The sequence below is a fragment of the Mustela nigripes genome, chromosome 13, assembly GCF_022355385.1.
Source record: "Mustela nigripes isolate SB6536 chromosome 13, MUSNIG.SB6536, whole genome shotgun sequence".
Taxonomy (NCBI): domain Eukaryota; kingdom Metazoa; phylum Chordata; class Mammalia; order Carnivora; family Mustelidae; genus Mustela; species Mustela nigripes.
Genome location: NC_081569.1, coordinates 66596834 through 66615597, shown reverse-complemented (window position 1 = coordinate 66615597; position 18764 = coordinate 66596834). Strand labels below are relative to the sequence as shown.

The window sequence follows — 18764 nt, the reverse complement described above, 5'->3', positions numbered from 1 at the left end:
GGCAAGAAACTAGATTATGCTCTTGACCATGTGCCTAATGCCTTGTTTACTCTTGTTACTCTGAACATCCAACCAAAACAGGGTCTCTGCCACCTCTGGTAACATAAATAGTCACAGTCAAAGTTTTGCTTCTCCCTGTGCTATAAGGGAAGGCTGTGTTTGTTTGTTTGTTCTTAATATAAATCATTGCCGGCACAGGGATTATGGCTATTTAAAGCCAGTCTTGAGGCTGTGCTTGTGGCTACATGTCCATTACCTAAGCAGGAGGTTAGCGTGAGGGGGAGACCAGGACCTGAAAGAGGCTTCTGCAGTTTCTAGGTCTCCATCCACAATAGGAAGCACCCAAAGTAGCTCTAGGGATCCAGAGGATTATAAAACTGATTATAAACGCTACCACAGAGCCTTTGTGGTTTGTAGAAATTAAACCCATGATAAGAACAGTGACTTGTAGATAAGAACAACCAAAGAACTGGGTCTAAAGTAATCTTTTGGACTCTTACTTCACAAAAGGGACATAAGCCCTTGTGGAACAGCAGAAACTGTACATCTGTGATGCTTAGCTTACTGCTTGGCATGTACTGGGGGCTGAAAAAAAGTAAGTTCTCACCTAAGAGGCTTCACTTCCATGGTAGCTGATTTAGCTATAGGAGAAGCACCTAGATTGAAGTCAGATAAACTTCGTTTTCTTAATAGCATCGGATGATGACATTAGGCAGTTCCTTTAGCAAAAAAATAAGTAAATTTCCTTTCTCCCCCTTTGCATCCCTCCCCAAGATATTGATGAGTGCTCCCTTCCGAACATCTGTGTCTTTGGAACTTGCCATAACCTTCCCGGCCTGTTCCGTTGTGAGTGCGAGATTGGCTACGAACTGGACAGAAGTGGTGGGAATTGCACAGGTAAGACATCTGTTCACATCAGAATCTGCTCCCAACTGTCCTGGAGACCTGGCTGTTGTGGCCTCCCTGGGACCTCGCAGGATTGCTCAGTCACAAAAGGGAAGCAAGGAGAAGGCAAAAGAAATCCCAGAATAAATTCCTGGGAAATGGTTACACGTAAGGATGCAGCGGGAAGAGCAGCAGGCAGCTGAAGGAGCAAGCTCTGTAGTCTTGGTTGAGCTCACGGCCACAGAAGAAGGTTCCAGGGGTGCATTGGCTGTTAGGCTTCCCAGCTATTCCTTTTCTCCTTAGGCACATTTGCGTAGAGTTTCCTTTTGAAAGGCATGCACTGTGCTGGGATTATGAGTTTTTCTCCTTGCACTTCTCCACTGTAACTCCCACCCCTTGCCACCCTGGCCTTTCTCTGGTCACCAGGGAATGTGATACAGAGAACTCGCCTACCAGTTTCTAGCATAGAGATTGTTTTCTTGTGGAGCAAGGAATTCTCAGGGAGCATAAGGAAAAAAATGAGAAAAGCTATAGGCCCTCGGTAGAACATCACTTGGTTCACTTAGACACTGAGTTAAGACTTTGCAAGACATTTGCAATTCTCTTTCTGGACAGGCCCAGGATTTCAGGGGAGAAAAGATGGGGTTTTTTTTTTTTTTTCCAGCTACCTAAACAAGCTGTCATTCAGTGGCTCTGTAGACTATGATGACCACCACCACTATCACGACCCCCTCCCTGAAATAAATTTGGACCAGGGTACTCCTCCCCAGGCATTCTTCTTCTGCTTTTTCTGAAAACTATTATGACACCGCACTGGACATCCAACATACCTGAGGAAGTTGCCTCTCCACAGCCCATACTCCTTCCTCGGCGCCACCAGATTACCATCAGCTTCATTCTGCCTGCTCTCCTTTCCCGTTAGTCTGCCCTCTTCACCTGCAAGTTCACAGGCAGTCTGAACAAATGCATTGTCTGCAGTGGAACCTGCAGGAGGGTTACCAGGTCCAAGGCGGGGTGAGAGGGAAGCCCAAGGAGAAGGTATCCCCCTCATTCCCCATCCTCCTCTCTCTGAGTCAGCTTGCCTGTTCTTGAATGTTTCATGAGTGTTCCAAACAGACAAAAGGATTACACAGAGTGCAGTGTGCCAAAACCCATGTCCTAAATATGGAATTCTGCACATATTTTTGGAATAGAAACTGAAAGGGAAGTAGTCCACACAGCATCAGGGATGGGAGAGTGACTCTTAGCAGGCTTGAAGGGACATGCTAAGCCTTGTGCATGCATCTACACTCGTACTCAGCGGCCCCAAGGCGAGTTTGCCCAGTTGGGGAAGCGGCAGAAGTTGCCCGTTCCTCAGGGTTCCCGGGGACATCTTGCTCTAATTTGATGAAATAACAAGCCACACATATTAAATATATTTTCTTAAAACCTGTGTCTGAATTTTTGGTTGACCGAGGTCACAGTAGTGTTTTGCTTTCAGTTACCTTGACTGGAATATTTTTCCTAGTTCCAAAGTTCTATTTTCTCCTGATGACAGATTTGAATGCTAAATGTGTTCCAGGGGAAAAAGACCAAAGATGATGACATATTTCCTTCCTGAGGGGTTTTATTTCAGAAGTGGAAGACTGTATTTCTAGGTGTAATTATAACTAGTAACTCTTAAAATTCTTGTGGGGAGCCCCAGACCCAGTGCTACCGTTTTATGGTGATGTCTGCCCCTACATTGGCTGATAATTGTGCCCCTCGCTGTTTGGTTTTAGACGTTAATGAGTGTCTGGACCCAACCACGTGCATCAGCGGGAACTGTGTCAACACCCCAGGCAGCTATACCTGTGACTGTCCCCCCGACTTTGAGCTAAACCCGACTCGAGTTGGCTGTGTTGGTAAGCTCTTAAAACTTCTTAGAGAAGGATACTTTTATTTTTAAAGCAGCCTTAAACATTCCACACTCAATTTTTTTCTTCAAAAGTAATAATGTAAAAATTTCAACATTTCCTAAATCTGGTTTATACTCTCAGTTATTTTTTTCTATAGGTCAGAGTCCCAGTATATGTGTTTGGGCACCTTTTAGTTTCCTAGTAAAACTAAATTCTGGTTTTTAAACAGTTTTTAAACAGTTTCTGAGATGGATTTGAAGTTTCAGTCCTCACCTAGACGGAATCTTCCTGACACTCTTTTGTCTGTATATGGTAAATAGATACCCGCTCTGGGAATTGCTATCTGGATATTCGGCCTCGAGGAGACAACGGAGATACAGCCTGTAGCAATGAAATTGGAGTTGGTGTCTCCAAGGCTTCCTGCTGCTGTTCTTTGGGGAAAGCCTGGGGTACTCCGTGTGAGCTGTGCCCTGCTGTGAACACCTGTAAGTGTATATCCTCCTGCTTTTTGTTTGTTCGTTTTTACTTTCTTTTTTTCCCCTTTTTTAAAAAGTTTCTTTTCCGTGTTCCAGAATTCATTGTTTATGCGCCACACCCAGTGCTCCATGCAATACATGCCCTCCACTCCCCTCCCCTCCAAAACCCTTAGTTTGCTTCTCAGAGTCCACAGTCTTTCATGGTTTGTCTCGCCTCTGATATCCCCCAACTCCCTTCTCCTCTCCATCTCCCCATGACCCCCATGTTTCCTTATGCTCCACAAATTATTATTAGTCCTGCTCAGGCCACCTGTCCATTCTAGATCCACAGGCTAGAAACCACAGAGAGAGCAAGCTGCTACCAGTCTCTCCTGTTTGGTCAGGGAAGGAAGATCAAAACTCTCAGCCCTGTTGAGGGACCCCACTCCCGATCTGGGTATCAGAAATGTCCCCAGTTGGCTTGTACTAAAAGGTCAGGTGGGGCGGGCCACACTTCATTTCTTTCTGAGTGAAAAGCCACATAGCATTATTTTAAAGATTTTCCAGGCTAGGTTACTTAGAGAATATCGCTTAACGTCCAAGAAATACATTGACTGATCTCTCCTGTCGTCAAGAGGTGATTAGTTAGTTTTCAAAAGCTCTAGGACAGACCAGAGTGTCCCTGGGTGAAAGAGAAGCAATTAGTCAAATAAATATGAAAGGGAAGACTATTTCTACTCTTGTGATAGGACTTGAAGGAAAGCTTCAGAATGTGATTTTATGGACATAAGTAAGTCTTCTAAAAATATAAAAGGCTTCTCGTGTTTCAAAGTGGGCTTTGTTTTAGGAGTTAGACTCAAATACAGCTTCTTAGGCAAAGGTCAGTGGTGCTGCTAATAGTATATATTGGGATAGGTATGGATTCTTTCCTTGCTGAACGGTCACTTATTCACTTGTTCTAAAATTGTCTGTTGGGTGCCTTGAGTGTATACTTTGGGTGTGCAAAGATGAATTAGACTGGATTCTGTACTCCAGAAGTGTACAGTCTAGCAAGATATGATCCAGACAGAAAAGCTATAATTCAGTGTACATCTCAAGAAGGGAAGAAAGCACAGGCACAGTGCCATGAGCAGGAAAAGGAGCACTCCTGGTGCCAGTTAGGACTCTCTCACTTGCCACCCATGTCACTGTGGGTCAGTTACACTTAGCAAGATTGAGTTTCCTCATTCCTGTCATGCCTTATAGGATTAAAAGAAGTCATTCATGTCAAGCACTCAGCACAGGGATGAATACTTTCTTAGCAGATACCTCCTTCTCTCCTCTCTTAAGAAAGGCAAGCCAGTTGTCAATGGCAGAGATAGTGATGACTTGGGTGTTTTTAAATTGTCCTTGAAGGGAGGGTGTGACCTGAAAGAGAAGACTTAAAAAGAGTGGGTGTTTGCGGGAAGAGGAGGAAGGAACAAAAGAAAGAGGGGGATAACTAATTTCATTGATGTTGAAAGAAGCAAGCCAAGATGTTTAAGTAGGAGAGTCAGCTCTATAGATTAATAGTGATTGGCAAAGCGGTAGAGGTCTACACTACCCCAAACTGGGTCAGAACTAGAACTGGAATACATACATGTATATGTTTAGGCATACACTCATAACATTTCAGAAAGCCAGGAGAGGGATGATCAGATTTGGAAAGACCTTGATGATTTTGAAAGAGCTGATTCTTATCGAAGCTCACCAGGAAGACACAGCAGATTAGTTCATTCTTCTTCACATGTACCTGTATGTATTACACTGCTGGTGCATGGCACTGAAATAAATGTTTTTGCATGAAATACTTGAATGACAGAATTCACGGGAGGGAAGCAAAGGACGCTGTCGAAAGTTGGTTTAGGAAACCAGAAATCAGTCCTGCCGTCAGTAGAAACAGAGGGGCAAGAAAGATCTCTAGGAATTAAAGAGAGAAGTGGGACAGGAGGGATTCCTGGGTGGCTCAATCGGTTAAGCGTCTGCCTTCGGCTCAGGTCCTGATCCCAGGGTCCTGGGACCAAGCCCCGAATCGGGCTCTCTGCTCAGTGGGGAGCCTGCTTCCTCCTCCCTCTCTCTGCCTGCCTCTCTGCCTACTTGTGATCTCTCTGTCAAATAAATAAAACCTTTAAAAAAATATATTAATAAGGAAGGAATTACAGCTCTGCAGAAGAAGTAAGGCTGAACAAAATATAAAAAATGGAGGAGTTTGTTAGAAAATAAAAAGAAGAAGGAAATCTGTACAAAGAAATAGTGACAGCGATAGGGAATAAGATAGTTCCCAAGACCATGAGGCCAGGAGAGTAGGTGGAGGGTCCAAAGTCTAGAGACACTGGGCTAACACTTATTTGGCACACATGGTAAGAGCCATTTGAAAATAATATGTATATACAAAGTTGTTGACTTGCTTAAGACAGGTGGGGTAACTGTTAAAGATTACTGAAAGGGAATATTTTCAGGTGGATATGTCAGTCTTTCTCTTAAGAACACTATTTCTAGAAATTTTTGGTTCAAAAGAACTCACTTTTTTTTTCCATTTTATTTTATTTTATTTCTTTTCAGTAGAACTCACTTCGATTTTTTGTTTCAATAGCTGAGTACAAAATTCTTTGTCCTGGAGGAGAAGGTTTTCGGCCCAATCCTATCACAGTTATATTGGAAGGTAATTCTGTATCCTTGACCTTAAAGTACGCACTTTTTGAACTTCCTCGGGGTTATTGACAATGCTGAAGAAATGCCATTGTTTTCGTTGTGGTAGACATCGACGAGTGCCAGGAGCTCCCCGGGCTGTGCCAAGGTGGGAAATGTATCAACACGTTTGGCAGTTTCCAGTGCCGCTGTCCAACCGGTTACTACCTGAACGAAGATACCCGAGTGTGTGATGGTAAGGAGGAGGAGGAGTTCTTCCAGCTTGAGACCCCAAAACCAGCATAGAATCACCAGAAAAACTTAAGAATTTAACAGTATAGCACAATGGTCTAAACATGAACACAGCCAGCTGCACATGGGGCAGCTTGTATTGTTACCGATGTGCTGTCATTTCCAGTACATCCCAAATCTTCCTCTTTTTCTAAGAAAGAAAATTGGAGTTTTATTTTCTTGGGCTATAGTCTCCCTTATGGCTGCAGTTTTCTGGCCACTTTAGAAAAGCCATTTCTGTTAGAGTAGCACAGGACTCATTTCAGTGACTTGTATATTCTGGGAGGTTCTGAGTTCCTCTTCTTCCTGTTCTTCACGATTTATCATCTGTATGAATGCGCCAAAATGAGCTTCCCTTAAAAAGGCAGCCTCTTTGGTTTTAGGATGGAAGTGATAACTCCTGTATTGGGAAGATGGAGACCACTGACCACTTTTGGCTTTCAGAGTGCTTGGACCATAGACCAGGGTGGAAGCGATGGTTTTCATCTATATGCAGGAGTCACACGACTAGTTAGGGAAGATACATCCTTGTATCCTGGAGGAGAAATATTCCTCTGGCTCTCCAAAAGTCTTATTAGGTGACCTTGATAAGTGACAACCTCGCTGGGTGTTAGCTGAGTACCACAATGTATATGACATAGCTCTAAGACCCCTGGAATTAACAAACGCTAGAATCAACTCCTATGTTTGGACAGGGGTGTGAAACGTCTCCTTCCGTACCACCTTATCCACGCAGACTCATGAACGCCCATGGTTGATGACTTCAGGGTGTACATATCCTTCCACTGATTTTGAGAACATACGAAGTATTAGCGGTCTTTCTGAAGGACAGTTGAGAATTATAATTTGTCCACATTTCCATCTCTGCATGCCTTTGAGGATGTTACAGTAAAATAAATGTTACTTATGTATTAGGAACTCATATCTTTTTCTGGAACCTCCTTTCTTAAAAACACACACACTGAGCATAGATGGACACTGATGAATTAAGGACACTGATGAATTAAGCATCTATTTTTCTTATCCAGATTTCCAAGTGCCCCTGTGGATTTTCTCGACCATTGTCAGCATTTACAGGGACACTGAGTCTCAGGCCCTTGCAGAGAGTGACGTTTTCATATTCACATGCCACTTTCTCTTTGGATTCCAGATGTGAATGAATGTGAAACCCCTGGAATTTGTGGTCCAGGAACATGTTACAACACTGTCGGCAACTACACCTGCATCTGCCCTCCAGACTACATGCAAGTGAATGGGGGGAACAATTGCATGGGTGAGTCCAGGCTTTCCTGACTCATGCTGGTCGGGTCCTCATCTGCAAGTCCAGCAGTTGGTCTTTAGTGTTACTTTACTCATCGATCCGGTGCTGCCTGCCACCCTTTCACTGTCTTTGCAACAGAGCCTCCTCCCTTGTAAACCATAAGCTTGGCCCTTTTCCCCCACCTTGTGTGGGTGGTTGGGGAGTTTTCTTTAAAATGTAATGTTGGAAAATCCCAAACAACAGTTTCATAGTACTTCTTTTGTTTGACTTTGGGTGTATCTTTATACAATTATATTTACAGCACTGACCTACAGTATTAAAACATCATGAGTCGGAAATGAGAAAATTGTTGCCAAATAGCAGTGGAGAATTGTTACTAAGAGACTGGGTGGAGAGTCGTGTAAAGTTTATTAATTCTGCAGCTCCATAATGACTTCGTTCTGTGGCACAAAATGCCAGGGAATACGTTTCTCAAAGTCCCCTTTCTTACAGCAGCATATGTGGATAGAAAATTGTGTAAGGGCAGGCTGTCCCGGCTCTCATCAAAGTCGAGTTTCAGTAAAATCCAAAAGAAGGGCACTCCTTGAGCATCCCCTTAGAAATCTGTCATGCTCTCCCCGAGACATCACCAACGGCTTCCCTCTAGATATGAGAAGAAGTCTGTGCTACAGAAACTATTATGCTGACAACCAGACCTGTGACGGAGAACTTTTGTTCAATATGACCAAGAAGATGTGCTGTTGTTCGTACAACATTGGCCGGGCCTGGAATAAGCCCTGTGAGCAGTGTCCCATCCCAAGCACAGGTGAGTTGCACCATCGCCAAAAACATAGGTTGATAAATTACTCAGGGACTGCTGGGGAAATTAGTCTCTGCAAAGGAAGAAAAGGGTTCACTGTTGATCTTCCTAAGCAGAAATTTGCTCACAAAGGCAATTGTTTAAATTCACAGTTGATTCTAGTCCTTCTGGCTGAAAATTGAGTCACAGAACACACTTTCTAATGTGTACCCTAGTTCATTCACCAGACTTACAGACTCAGCATATCATAAAACTATAAACATTGTTTTTGTTATGGTGTTCACACTGTAGCCAAAAGACTGGAAGCATTAGGCAGAGCAATAGGACAGATAGGTGAGCCATATTCGTATTATTCTTACTTATTTATAACTGGTCTTGTTCCAAAAGGAATTTAAGGCAACCCACAAAGATTTCAATGTAAAATAAGAAGGCCTAAGGCAAATGGCAAACAAGGGTAAGAAACTTGGAGCAAGGAGCGAGGCTAATATGCAAAAATCCGAGCTGGGAATTTCTACACACTTGCCAAAGATGAGCAATAAGTTTGGCTCCAAACTTCCTAGCAGCTCATATAAAAAGGGAGCGATAATCAAGTTTAAGAGTCTCAATGACTATAAAGCAAACCTAACACCATGCAAAAGCACAACCCTTCTTGAGAGAACTTTTTTCGTATATCCTCACAGAGAAAAATCTCTATGATGCTATTTATTTAAAAAAAAAAAAAAAAAAAAGCCTAACCCATGTCCTTGGAGTAATGAAGTGCATTGGTGCATGGTTCTTACATCAGCAGGTAAATGATGACATTACCATTTAGAGTGAAGGAACTGTAAGGCAGGTGTGATCAGAACATCCTGTAGTACCTACTCCACTCCCCACAGTGATCTGGAAGACATTAAATCTCTTGTCTGGTGCTCTCAGACAATGCATAGGACAGAATATTCTTTTTTAGGGAAATACACCAGTTCATCGGTTGTTTACTCCAGAAATAATGTAATCATCACCACTTAGAATTACCAATAGTTATCGCCAGTCTGCAGGATGTCTCTAGACCAGGGGTTGGCAAACTACAGCTCACAGACCAAATCCAGCCCGCCACCAATTTTCGTATGGCCCAAAAGCTAAACATGGTTTTTACATTTTCAAAAATGGTTGGAAAATACCAAAGAATAGCAGGTCATGACCTGAAAAGCACATGAACTTCAAATTTCTGTGTCTCTAAATGAAATTATACTAGAACCTAGCCATCCCAATCCGCTTACTTATTTTCTATAGCTGCTTTCATAGAATAGTTGAACAATTTTAACAGAGGCTCCACAGCCTACAAAGCCTAAAATAGTTACTCTTTAGCCCTTTAGGAAAAAAAATTGCTAACCCCTGCTTTTGACCAATGGTCTTCAAATCTTTTGATTATACATACCTATCAGCCCAAAAGATGGAGGTTACATATACCTGGGGTGTGTATTTACATATAAAACTCTATGTTTCTGTGTCTATATATTTTTTAATTAGATCAAAAAATGCATTTATTATTGCATGTATTGTTTTCACAAAGTGTTCTGTTAGAAAACACACACAAAAATTTTTAAATTCGATTTTACAAAGAGAAATAAAAGTTTTTTGTATTTTTAAAAAACCTTAATGGATCACTGTTCTCCCACAGGCTGCCTTGGAAACCCCAAATAAGGACTATCATTTACTTTTAGAAATACCTGAGATTTTAAGAACTGAAGTATTCTAAATATAAAATGCAAGATTTCTTCTTTGTGTTGAATCTTGGCCAAATCTAGTCATGGATTTTCATTAGTTATATAGTCTGCACACATTTTGGGAGTTCCTGAAATCTGTCTGGATGACCAGTATCAGCTGGCACTATACTTGTTAGAATCAGGTACTCAGATATCGAAGAAATAAAGCACTATGGGAAGAACATACTTCATTTTGATTAAAATACTTCCAGAAACTTTTTATAATTTTCAGCGGATTTGACCAACAAGGCAATGGCCACCTTGAGCTTAGTTTGAAGCCACATTCTGTCAGTTACAGTCAGGATCTGGAATTACAGGACCTCAAAGTTAAAAGGGACTGCAGATGATACTTCATTTGTCCCTTATTATCAACTTTGATGAATTATTCGGGCACATGCGAGGAAGATAGAGGGTTGGGGGAGGCAGTGAGTAAAAACAAGAGAGCTGCACCGAATGAAATCCAGCTCCCTAAATTGAAGTAGTGACATAAGTTGGTTGTTTGAACTGAATTAGTCATTAATAGACCTGATGTCAAGAACTTGGCTAGATTTGCTGTGGTCTCCGCCGATCTACTGAGGAAATGGCTTTTGTAAGCATTCCTCAAATCCTAGATCCCTTAATGCAAATGGAAAGAGGCACTCTTGCCAGTCCCTTGGTTCAGAGCTGAACAGCATTCTTCTAGAAACCCAAATTCCTACAGGCAAGCTCATACGAATGCGTGGGCAGTGATGTGGAGACCTCCGCTTCTTCCTTAGTAATACGTCAACATGAGCTCACTTTTCATTCAGTGTTTGCCTTAAGGGCAAGGTTACAACATCTGGGGGAACTTTCAGATTTTTTTCTTATTTTAAATTCTTCAAAATACAGAAATAATTTTGAAGACGTTTACGAAGTAAGTTCTTTCGGCGCAGTCGTGGCTCTTCGCTGACCCTCATTCTTGCTCCTCCCTCCCCATCTTTGCTTCATCTTTGCAGATGAATTTGCTACGCTTTGTGGAAGTCAAAGGCCGGGCTTCGTCATTGACATCTACACTGGGTTACCTGTTGGTGAGTCATGGTGCCACTGTTGGAATTTTCTGGTTTTGCCTTTGTGTTTAAGAACGGAAATACACACCCATATTTTCTCAGTTTGCTTTTTTTTTTTTTTTCTTAGAAGGAAAAAATAGTTAAACCATGCCATTTAGCTTTACTGAAACCCTGATTCTTTGTTTGAAATGAAGTGCACATCCCCTGTGTGGCTCCGCCTAATGGGCAGCCGCATTTGTTGCTCGTGATTCAGGGGGCTGGAAAGCTTTTCACAAAATTACAATCAAGTTTAGTTAAACCAACGCTAGGCATCAACAAGGAGAGAGATTCTGGGAGTGGGGCCAGTTGACATTTGATTTGACTATAACTCCCAATCTTTCCTTCTGTCTGAGACATGAGTTTAATATGACTTTTCATACCAATCTTTATGTGTAGATTGTGCACGTAAATCCCTTTTGGGGATCAGTTTTATCTCACCTGGAATCTCCTCAGGTCATCTGCTTTGGGAATTTCAGATGTGAAATTTAAAAAAAAAAAAATCTTTCCAGTGAGAGGCCCCATCTGGTAACTGGAGCAGACACCACTACAACACTAGAGATGCTTGTGCAAGATTGGGAAGTATTGCACGGCATTCAGCCAGCGGAGGCAAGGCCTTTGTGGTTTAAAAGCAAATAACATAAAAGTGGATGGAAAGCTATTGCATTCTCGGACTCTTTCCCCAGTGTGATTTATATGCATCCTTAGATGCCCCTCTTAAGTCCGAGCAATTGTGTCTGGTAGCAAACATCACCACTTTCTTTGTTCCACCTTATTCCTAATGAGTAAACTGAAATCCACACCATCCTTTCCAATGACCTTGTTTAAGAAAACAAGGGTCTGGTCCAGGAATCAGCCTGGCTCCCCTAGTGCCAAATCCATATGGCTCCACAGTCTAGTCAACGTCCAAAGAAACTTCATGGTTTGGAAGGAAAAGCTGCTAAATGACATTGGCATGAAACACCTGGCCCTCACTGCTTTGTTTTTCCCCTTCCCAAAAACAGATCGTTTCATCTCCCTAGAATCCCTGATCCAAAGATAAGTGGTCTTTAATAGTAATATTTCTCCATGAACAGACCAGGCGTGTCCCCCAGCAAGGCCTGCCCTCCAAGGTTGGCAGCAGGCAAAGATTCGAAACAACATCGATATCGTCCTCCAGTCAAGCTGGAGACATCTCAGACATCATGTAGTTACAAATGCATTGCTTTACAGCTGAGGGGACAGAGGCCCAGAGAGGGGAAGGGACTCGGCCGAGGTCACCTAGCTAATTAATAACAGAGCCGGGACCCAAATCCAGCCCTGACTCGCAGCTTGCTTTGCCTCGAGCTCTTGAAAGCTGGAAATGTGATAGTTAGCAATATACTTATTGTTACCAAATTCCACCATGACAAAATATTTAGATGACTGTGAAGCTTTGTTTTATTTGAGCTTTATACTCTCCTTCTGAAAGGCCTTAAGATTGTTGGCACATAGAGCCCATTCTGTATGGGGTTAAAACTATAGCAAGTTTGTTAATCTTGTCTTAAAATATAAACTTCTCCAAGTTGAAGGTCAAATGAAATCCAGACAGGAAAAGAAAATACCATTTTTAATATATCCTTTTGCTATTTTATGCCTGACAATGGCTAGAAATTTGACCCCATCTATTAGAGTTAAGCTTGATAATACATCACTTATATATAAAATAAATGAAGGTGAATATAATGTTTCATGTTTGAGCTAAAAGAATGTCATCTGAATTGGTTTTTTGTTTGCTGATGGCACGCAGTGGCAACGTTCTTTTGCACAGGCTTTTAAGAACATGAATGCCAAATGTGTGAAAAATCCAAACACATAATCACCTATATTCAAAATAACCATATACACCAAGCTGTGTTTTCCATGAAAGAGATCAGTTTGCCTTCAAACAAAATCAACCCCTTCAGAAAAGGGTCTAAAATAAACCTGTGGTCTGTCAAATTTCTCCCCGAAAGCAGGCTAACTTTAGAGCATGATTATTCTGAAACTGTGATCGCTCTTGTGGGCTCCGCATGCAACTGTGGCCGTCTTCTGGTGACTCGGGCAAACAGATCCTTGCAGAGGTTCCTGACTGTAGTATGTCAACGGAAGTATCTCAGCAGCGTGGTAACAGATACTTAGTGAACTGGAAAGACTGGAGCTTTACATCCCCTCCCAGCTTCTTCTTTCCTGTTGTTGTTTTTTAAAGTGTTTATTTATTTATTTGTCAGAGAGAGAGAGAGAGAAGCAACAGCACAAAGAACTGCAGGCAGAACATGCCGAGGGAGAGAGAGAAACTGGCTTCCCGCTGAGCAAGGAGCCCAGTGTGGGGCTCGATCCCAGGACCCTGGGGTCATGAACTGAGCTGAAGGCAGGTGTTTAACCCACTGAGCCACCCAAGGGTACCCCTGCCTCCCAGCTTTCCAAAGTGCTTTGTGAAACTCCAGCAAGGCTTGGTGGAGGGGTCCTCCAGGATTTGATTATGGTTTTGTGAAACTGTGACCTGAAGGAGCCTGAGGGAGGCAGGCTAGCCTGTTAGCAGGCTCCTGGTATCAGATCTTGACTCTGCCTCTCCTTAGCTCTGTGGTCGTTGGCAAGTTCCATCCGCTGTCTTGGCCTCAGTTCCATCACCTGCATAGTGATGGTAGTCACGGTACCTGGAGACCATCTCCTAGAGTGGTTGTGATGATTCAGTGAGTAAATCCAAAGTGAATGCTGAGAAATAGGCCAGGTATACAACTAGAGAGACACTGTTAACACGCCTTCTATGATTGTCCTCGAAGACACTGAATGGTTGGGAGTTGAGAGCAGGTCAGGCAGAGAGTGGACCACCATGACCGTGAGGAGGTGAGACCTGCCCACAAGGCCACTTCACCAGCTGGCCAGCCTGCTTTCAAAGTAGCCTGGCTCTGCTGTTGTGCCTGCTCTGGTCCTGCTTTAATGCTCACCAACCCAACTTCCAGACACTGGTTCTTAATATACCAAATTTTAATGGACTCAGGTGACATGCTAAGGACTGGTAAAGCAGTGACATCACAACCAGCCCCAGCCCCTGGCCTTAGGAAGCCACAGTATAAGGCAATAGTCCTTCCTCAATGCTGGCCCCACAGTCACCATGGGCCCAGCTTACAATCTCAGACCTAACTTACCCACTTTTCAAAGCCATGTGAAGGAGAAAGGGAGTGCTGAAGGGGAATTCAAAAGATCCAGTTGTCTATGGCGATGGGTTCCTCTGCGCTTCACCAGCTCTCCTTTCCTATGTTAGCCCAACACCCCTGCACACTTTGGACTGAGAGGCCCCTTACTCTCAAAGGTCCCTTTATTCTACTCATCTGGTACATAACATCCAGTGGGTACCAAGATGGCTCCTACCTAGACTAAGCTGACGTTCTGAAACAAAACCAAGGAGACAGACACTATATCCAGATACTAAATTCAGATTGAGTGTCTGAAAAGCAGTTTATGATTTCAATTTTATATTGATTGACCTCCTCCATTTGCATCGCCACCACGCCAACACACACCTCCTCCACCCAAACACCCATGCACTTTCTCTTACTTGGCTTTGGACCTTACATAAACATTGACGTTAGAAGCTGCCAGCTTTCAGCATCCATTTACCCTGCGTGGAGATCACGTGCCGTGACATCACTCACGCGTGGCTGCTCTGCTTCCAGATATCGACGAATGCCGGGAGATCCCAGGGGTCTGTGAAAATGGGGTGTGTATCAATATGGTTGGCAGCTTCAGATGTGAATGTCCAGTGGGCTTCTTCTATAATGACAAGTTGTTGGTGTGTGAAGGTAAGTGATGTCACTATATCCAGAAATGAGCCAACCGACAAGCTACTTGCCCACACAAACGTGGCCAGTTCACAACACTGGGATTTCAGAAATCCATCAGCTCTAGCAACAGTGTAGGGCAGCATGTGGAACATCATTCTTTCATGCAAAAGAATTCCCTAACTCCCAGTGGAAAAAGCAGGAGGTGCATTTCCCAGCCCTGTCCACCCCCCCGCCCCGCCCCACGCACAATGTATTAGATTTCCCAGCTGATAGCAGAAAGCCTTGAGTTCCTGGGTGTGTCGCAGAGATTGCTTTTGTTTCACATTGCTTGAAAGTGAGCATGGGTGGTGGGCGGTCATCTGTACTCGAATCTCAAAATTAGTGTTCTCTTCCACACGGAGCCTGTGCTACTCCCAAGTGAAAACAAGGTTAATGCAAATATTCCAAATGCATGAGAGAATTCCAAATGGCAAGAACAGCAAACTCGATTTTATATGAAGAATGCTGGCATGTGTGCAAGTGGTACTTTTTTCATTTTCGAATCGCCTCCCCCTTGCCATGTGCATGTACTGTGATTCTGTGCATTCCTCAGAGCACTTCGTATTTTTCCTACATCTGGGGAAGATAGTGGGGAAGAAGTTACTAAAAGGGACTGGTTACTGGTTATGAAAGATACCATGTGCCTCGGATAGCTGGAATAATTGTCTATTTAATATTTAAAGTTGGGGCCTCTCATGGAGTTTTTGTTCATGTCAGAAACAGTTTTTACGCCTTAGAGCATGTGTTAGAGCACATATGTCAACATTTTAATGTTAAAAAAACCTTTTTTTCTTCTAAACTAGGGACAGACTCACAAACCATGAGTAAAGTTATGATCCTCAGCTCTTGCTTGTTAAATTCTCTTCACCAAGCTTTCAGTTACTGTGGCCAAATGGGCACATGTCCCTGACTCTGCCAGGTGGCGGCAGGGGAGGGGGTGGAGAATGGGGTGAGAGCCATTCCCAGTCTTCCTCAGGAGATAGTCATCTCAGGCCTTGGCTCTGGCCCCTGTGGTTTGGAAGGCCATCAAGGATCAGGTGTCTGGAGAGGAAGCATGAGAGGAAGCGTGATGCAGAAGAAAAGAAAGGAGCCCACAGCCGATGAGCAGATAATCAGATAATCTAACATTGGCTGTCTTCCTCATAGCCAGTCTTCCCCCTTTCATAGATGCCTAGGATGTCTGCCACCTTCCTGGGGCCTCTTTTGTTGTCTTCCATTTAGAGTTCCCAAACCTATTGGCATGGCTCCCCCTGACTGCCAAGTCAACCTAGCCCCTACTATCCACATGAGGTTGAAAACCCACAGGTATACCAACATAAGGCATTTTGCTGTCAAGGTAACAGTCAGCGGATATGGAGATTACAAAGCATTCCAACTTTTGGGGTTCGTTTCACAGGATATGCATCTTCAGGTTGAACATTTCATCCAGAGTCAACTACTTCCCAGAACCCTTTAGCTCTCAGAATCGGAAAACAGGTTGATTTCATATACACCTCAGGAACCCTGAAATTAGAATGGATTCCAGAAGAGATTTAGGGAATATCCATGCATCTGTTCTCTCCAAGTATGCGTATAATCCTAAGCAAGGCATCCGAGGCTCCACAGAAAGGCTTGTCGGTGATACCATTTGAATTCCCCAGAGACTGGCTACCCTCTGTGTTTCTGTATGCTCATAAGATCGTGGCAGACCTGCTCAGTGAGGTGGTGCTTGTCTTGGGTCCACTGTAAACCAAAGCAGACATACTTCTGCTATTGTCCAGAGAGACTCACCCCGCAGAACCTCCCTTTGACTAACAATAGTCCTGAGGTTTCCCGCCAAGAAAGCATACACCTGTGAGGCATCAGCTGCTGTATTTGCCGCCTCCTTGTGGGAACTTCTTTAGTGGAGTCCACTTGGTAAAACCCCACTACTAGTGCTCAGAGCCAGTTTCTGCCTGTGTTCTGGGCTATTCTGTTTTCCAGACTGAGCCCAAGTTAGACTGTTTCGTAAGAGCAGGGACTGGGAACACGTATCATGCCCCGTGGCATAGCCTGGACTATGCAGTAACTTTCACAATGCCATGAATTTGAACTATATTGCTACCTGGTTAAAAAAAAAAAGAGGCAAATAACCCCCTGAGTATAGTCAAAGCTCTGAAGCACACAGTACCCATTTATTCTTTTCTTTGATAGTGAGAGTTGGGTTGTTCTCAGTAGTTTTATGTGCAGCCTCTTATATTAAGTTTCCTCTATTTGACCGCCATGTGGCAGTAATTTAAGCAGGAGCCTCCATAGCTCTGTAGTTCAACACACTGCCTGTGCATCAGAAGAAGCATTTGTAAGCTTACTGGAAATGTTGCATCTCAAGCCATTCCCCAGACACTCTGAATCAGAATCTGCCTTTCAACAAGACCCCAAGGGACTCGTATGTACATGAAGTCTCGAGATGCTTTGCTTACAGAACTTAGAACATTTGGGACGAAAGCAACCTGATAGAATCATAAAACCCTGGGGGCTTGGAGCAAAATATGACATTTCATAGGATATTTAGTCTAGACCATGCCAAGTCCTGGTCCTAGCAGCTGAGTTTCATGACTTTTTTTTTTTTTTTTAAGACACAGAATCATTAGAGTCCATATGTGGTCATAAACCAAGTACTCGCAGTTATGAAAAATATTAGCAAAGTGGGAAAAACTAGAAAATAAGTCTCCAGTGTTCCCTTGTCTGTTCAATAGAATGGATCAAAACAAGGAAAGAGAAATCTCTCTTCTGTGAGAGGCTTCAGACCCTGGACCCTGCCCCTGGACCCTTCCCCTGCCCCCCATGCTGTTCCCCTTCTAATGAAATTCTCTTCTGCTTGGAGATATCGACGAGTGTCAGAACGGCCCTGTGTGCCAGCGCAACGCTGAGTGCATCAACACAGCGGGCAGCTTCCGCTGCGACTGCAAGCCCGGCTACCGCTTCACTTCCACGGGCCAGTGCAACGGTGAGTGGCTCCGGCCGGCTGCCTGAGCCCACCAGGGGCCAAGTTGCATCACGCCTCACATACTGGGGGTTTTCTGAGAAGGTGTGGTTGAAGAATACATGAGTTATGGCTTGGACTGCTGAGTTCCAGTAGCTAGACTAGCAAAAAGGAAAATTAGGGAAATGTCTAAACACTCATAAAGGGGATGTTTTTAAAACAACAAATATATCAAGTGCCTACATAGATTTCCTATTTGCCTTTCTCCCGCCCTGCTGCAAACACCCATTCCCACAAATACACACAACACACGCGGGTGCTCGTGTGCGTGCACATACAGACACAGACACACACACACACACACACACACACAGAGTCCCCTGATCAGTATTCGGGGCCAAATACTTTTTTATTTCCCTTTACATAATCCCCCTTAGGACAGAAAGTTGTCACCTTTGCAACCATACACCCCAGTTCTAGACAGTGAACCTCTCCTGAGCGGAGTTTGATTAACCTGCATAAACCAAGCAAAAAGGACCAACAGCACCACTTTTGCTCCTAAACATCTAACAGAATTGAGGGCAGCAAACATTAACAGCCTTTTATTAGCTATAAGTCACCTACAGTCAAATGAGAAACCTTCCCCTAGAGGATAGATTGTTGTTCACTTTTGGCACAAAGGAGGTAGAAATAAGAGGGATGAGTTAGATTAAATGGATGGTGAAGTTTTAAGTATCTGATGGCATCTCTAGCCAGTGGCACCAAAATTAAAACAGCAGTATCTCAGCCCAGAAGCAAAATTACACCTCAGAGCGATTTTCATGTGAGTTTTTGAGTAATTATAAATCTTTGTATATTTAGCACGGAGGGCAGGAAGAATGTGTTATTTTGCTATGGTTCATTTCCCAAGGAGTTTCCTGGATATTTTATGCATTTGTGAATGAAACAACACAAGGGAACGTGGTCAGATTTTCCTTGGATTTCC

At 43.4% G+C, this 18764-nt stretch overlaps 1 protein-coding gene across 1 annotated transcript in view; it reads left to right on the top strand.

Moving 5' to 3' along the window:
* FBN1 (fibrillin 1) overlaps positions 1-18764 on the top strand; it is a 232288-nt gene that overhangs the window by 174443 nt on the left and 39081 nt on the right. The window contains exons 35-44 of the mRNA XM_059372774.1: positions 775-897; positions 2646-2768; positions 3083-3247; positions 5829-5897; positions 5994-6119; positions 7305-7427; positions 8062-8220; positions 10931-11002; positions 14692-14817; positions 17681-17803. Coding sequence (XP_059228757.1) covers positions 775-897; positions 2646-2768; positions 3083-3247; positions 5829-5897; positions 5994-6119; positions 7305-7427; positions 8062-8220; positions 10931-11002; positions 14692-14817; positions 17681-17803 — 1209 coding nt within the window. The remainder of the gene's footprint in view (positions 1-774; positions 898-2645; positions 2769-3082; positions 3248-5828; positions 5898-5993; positions 6120-7304; positions 7428-8061; positions 8221-10930; positions 11003-14691; positions 14818-17680; positions 17804-18764) is intronic.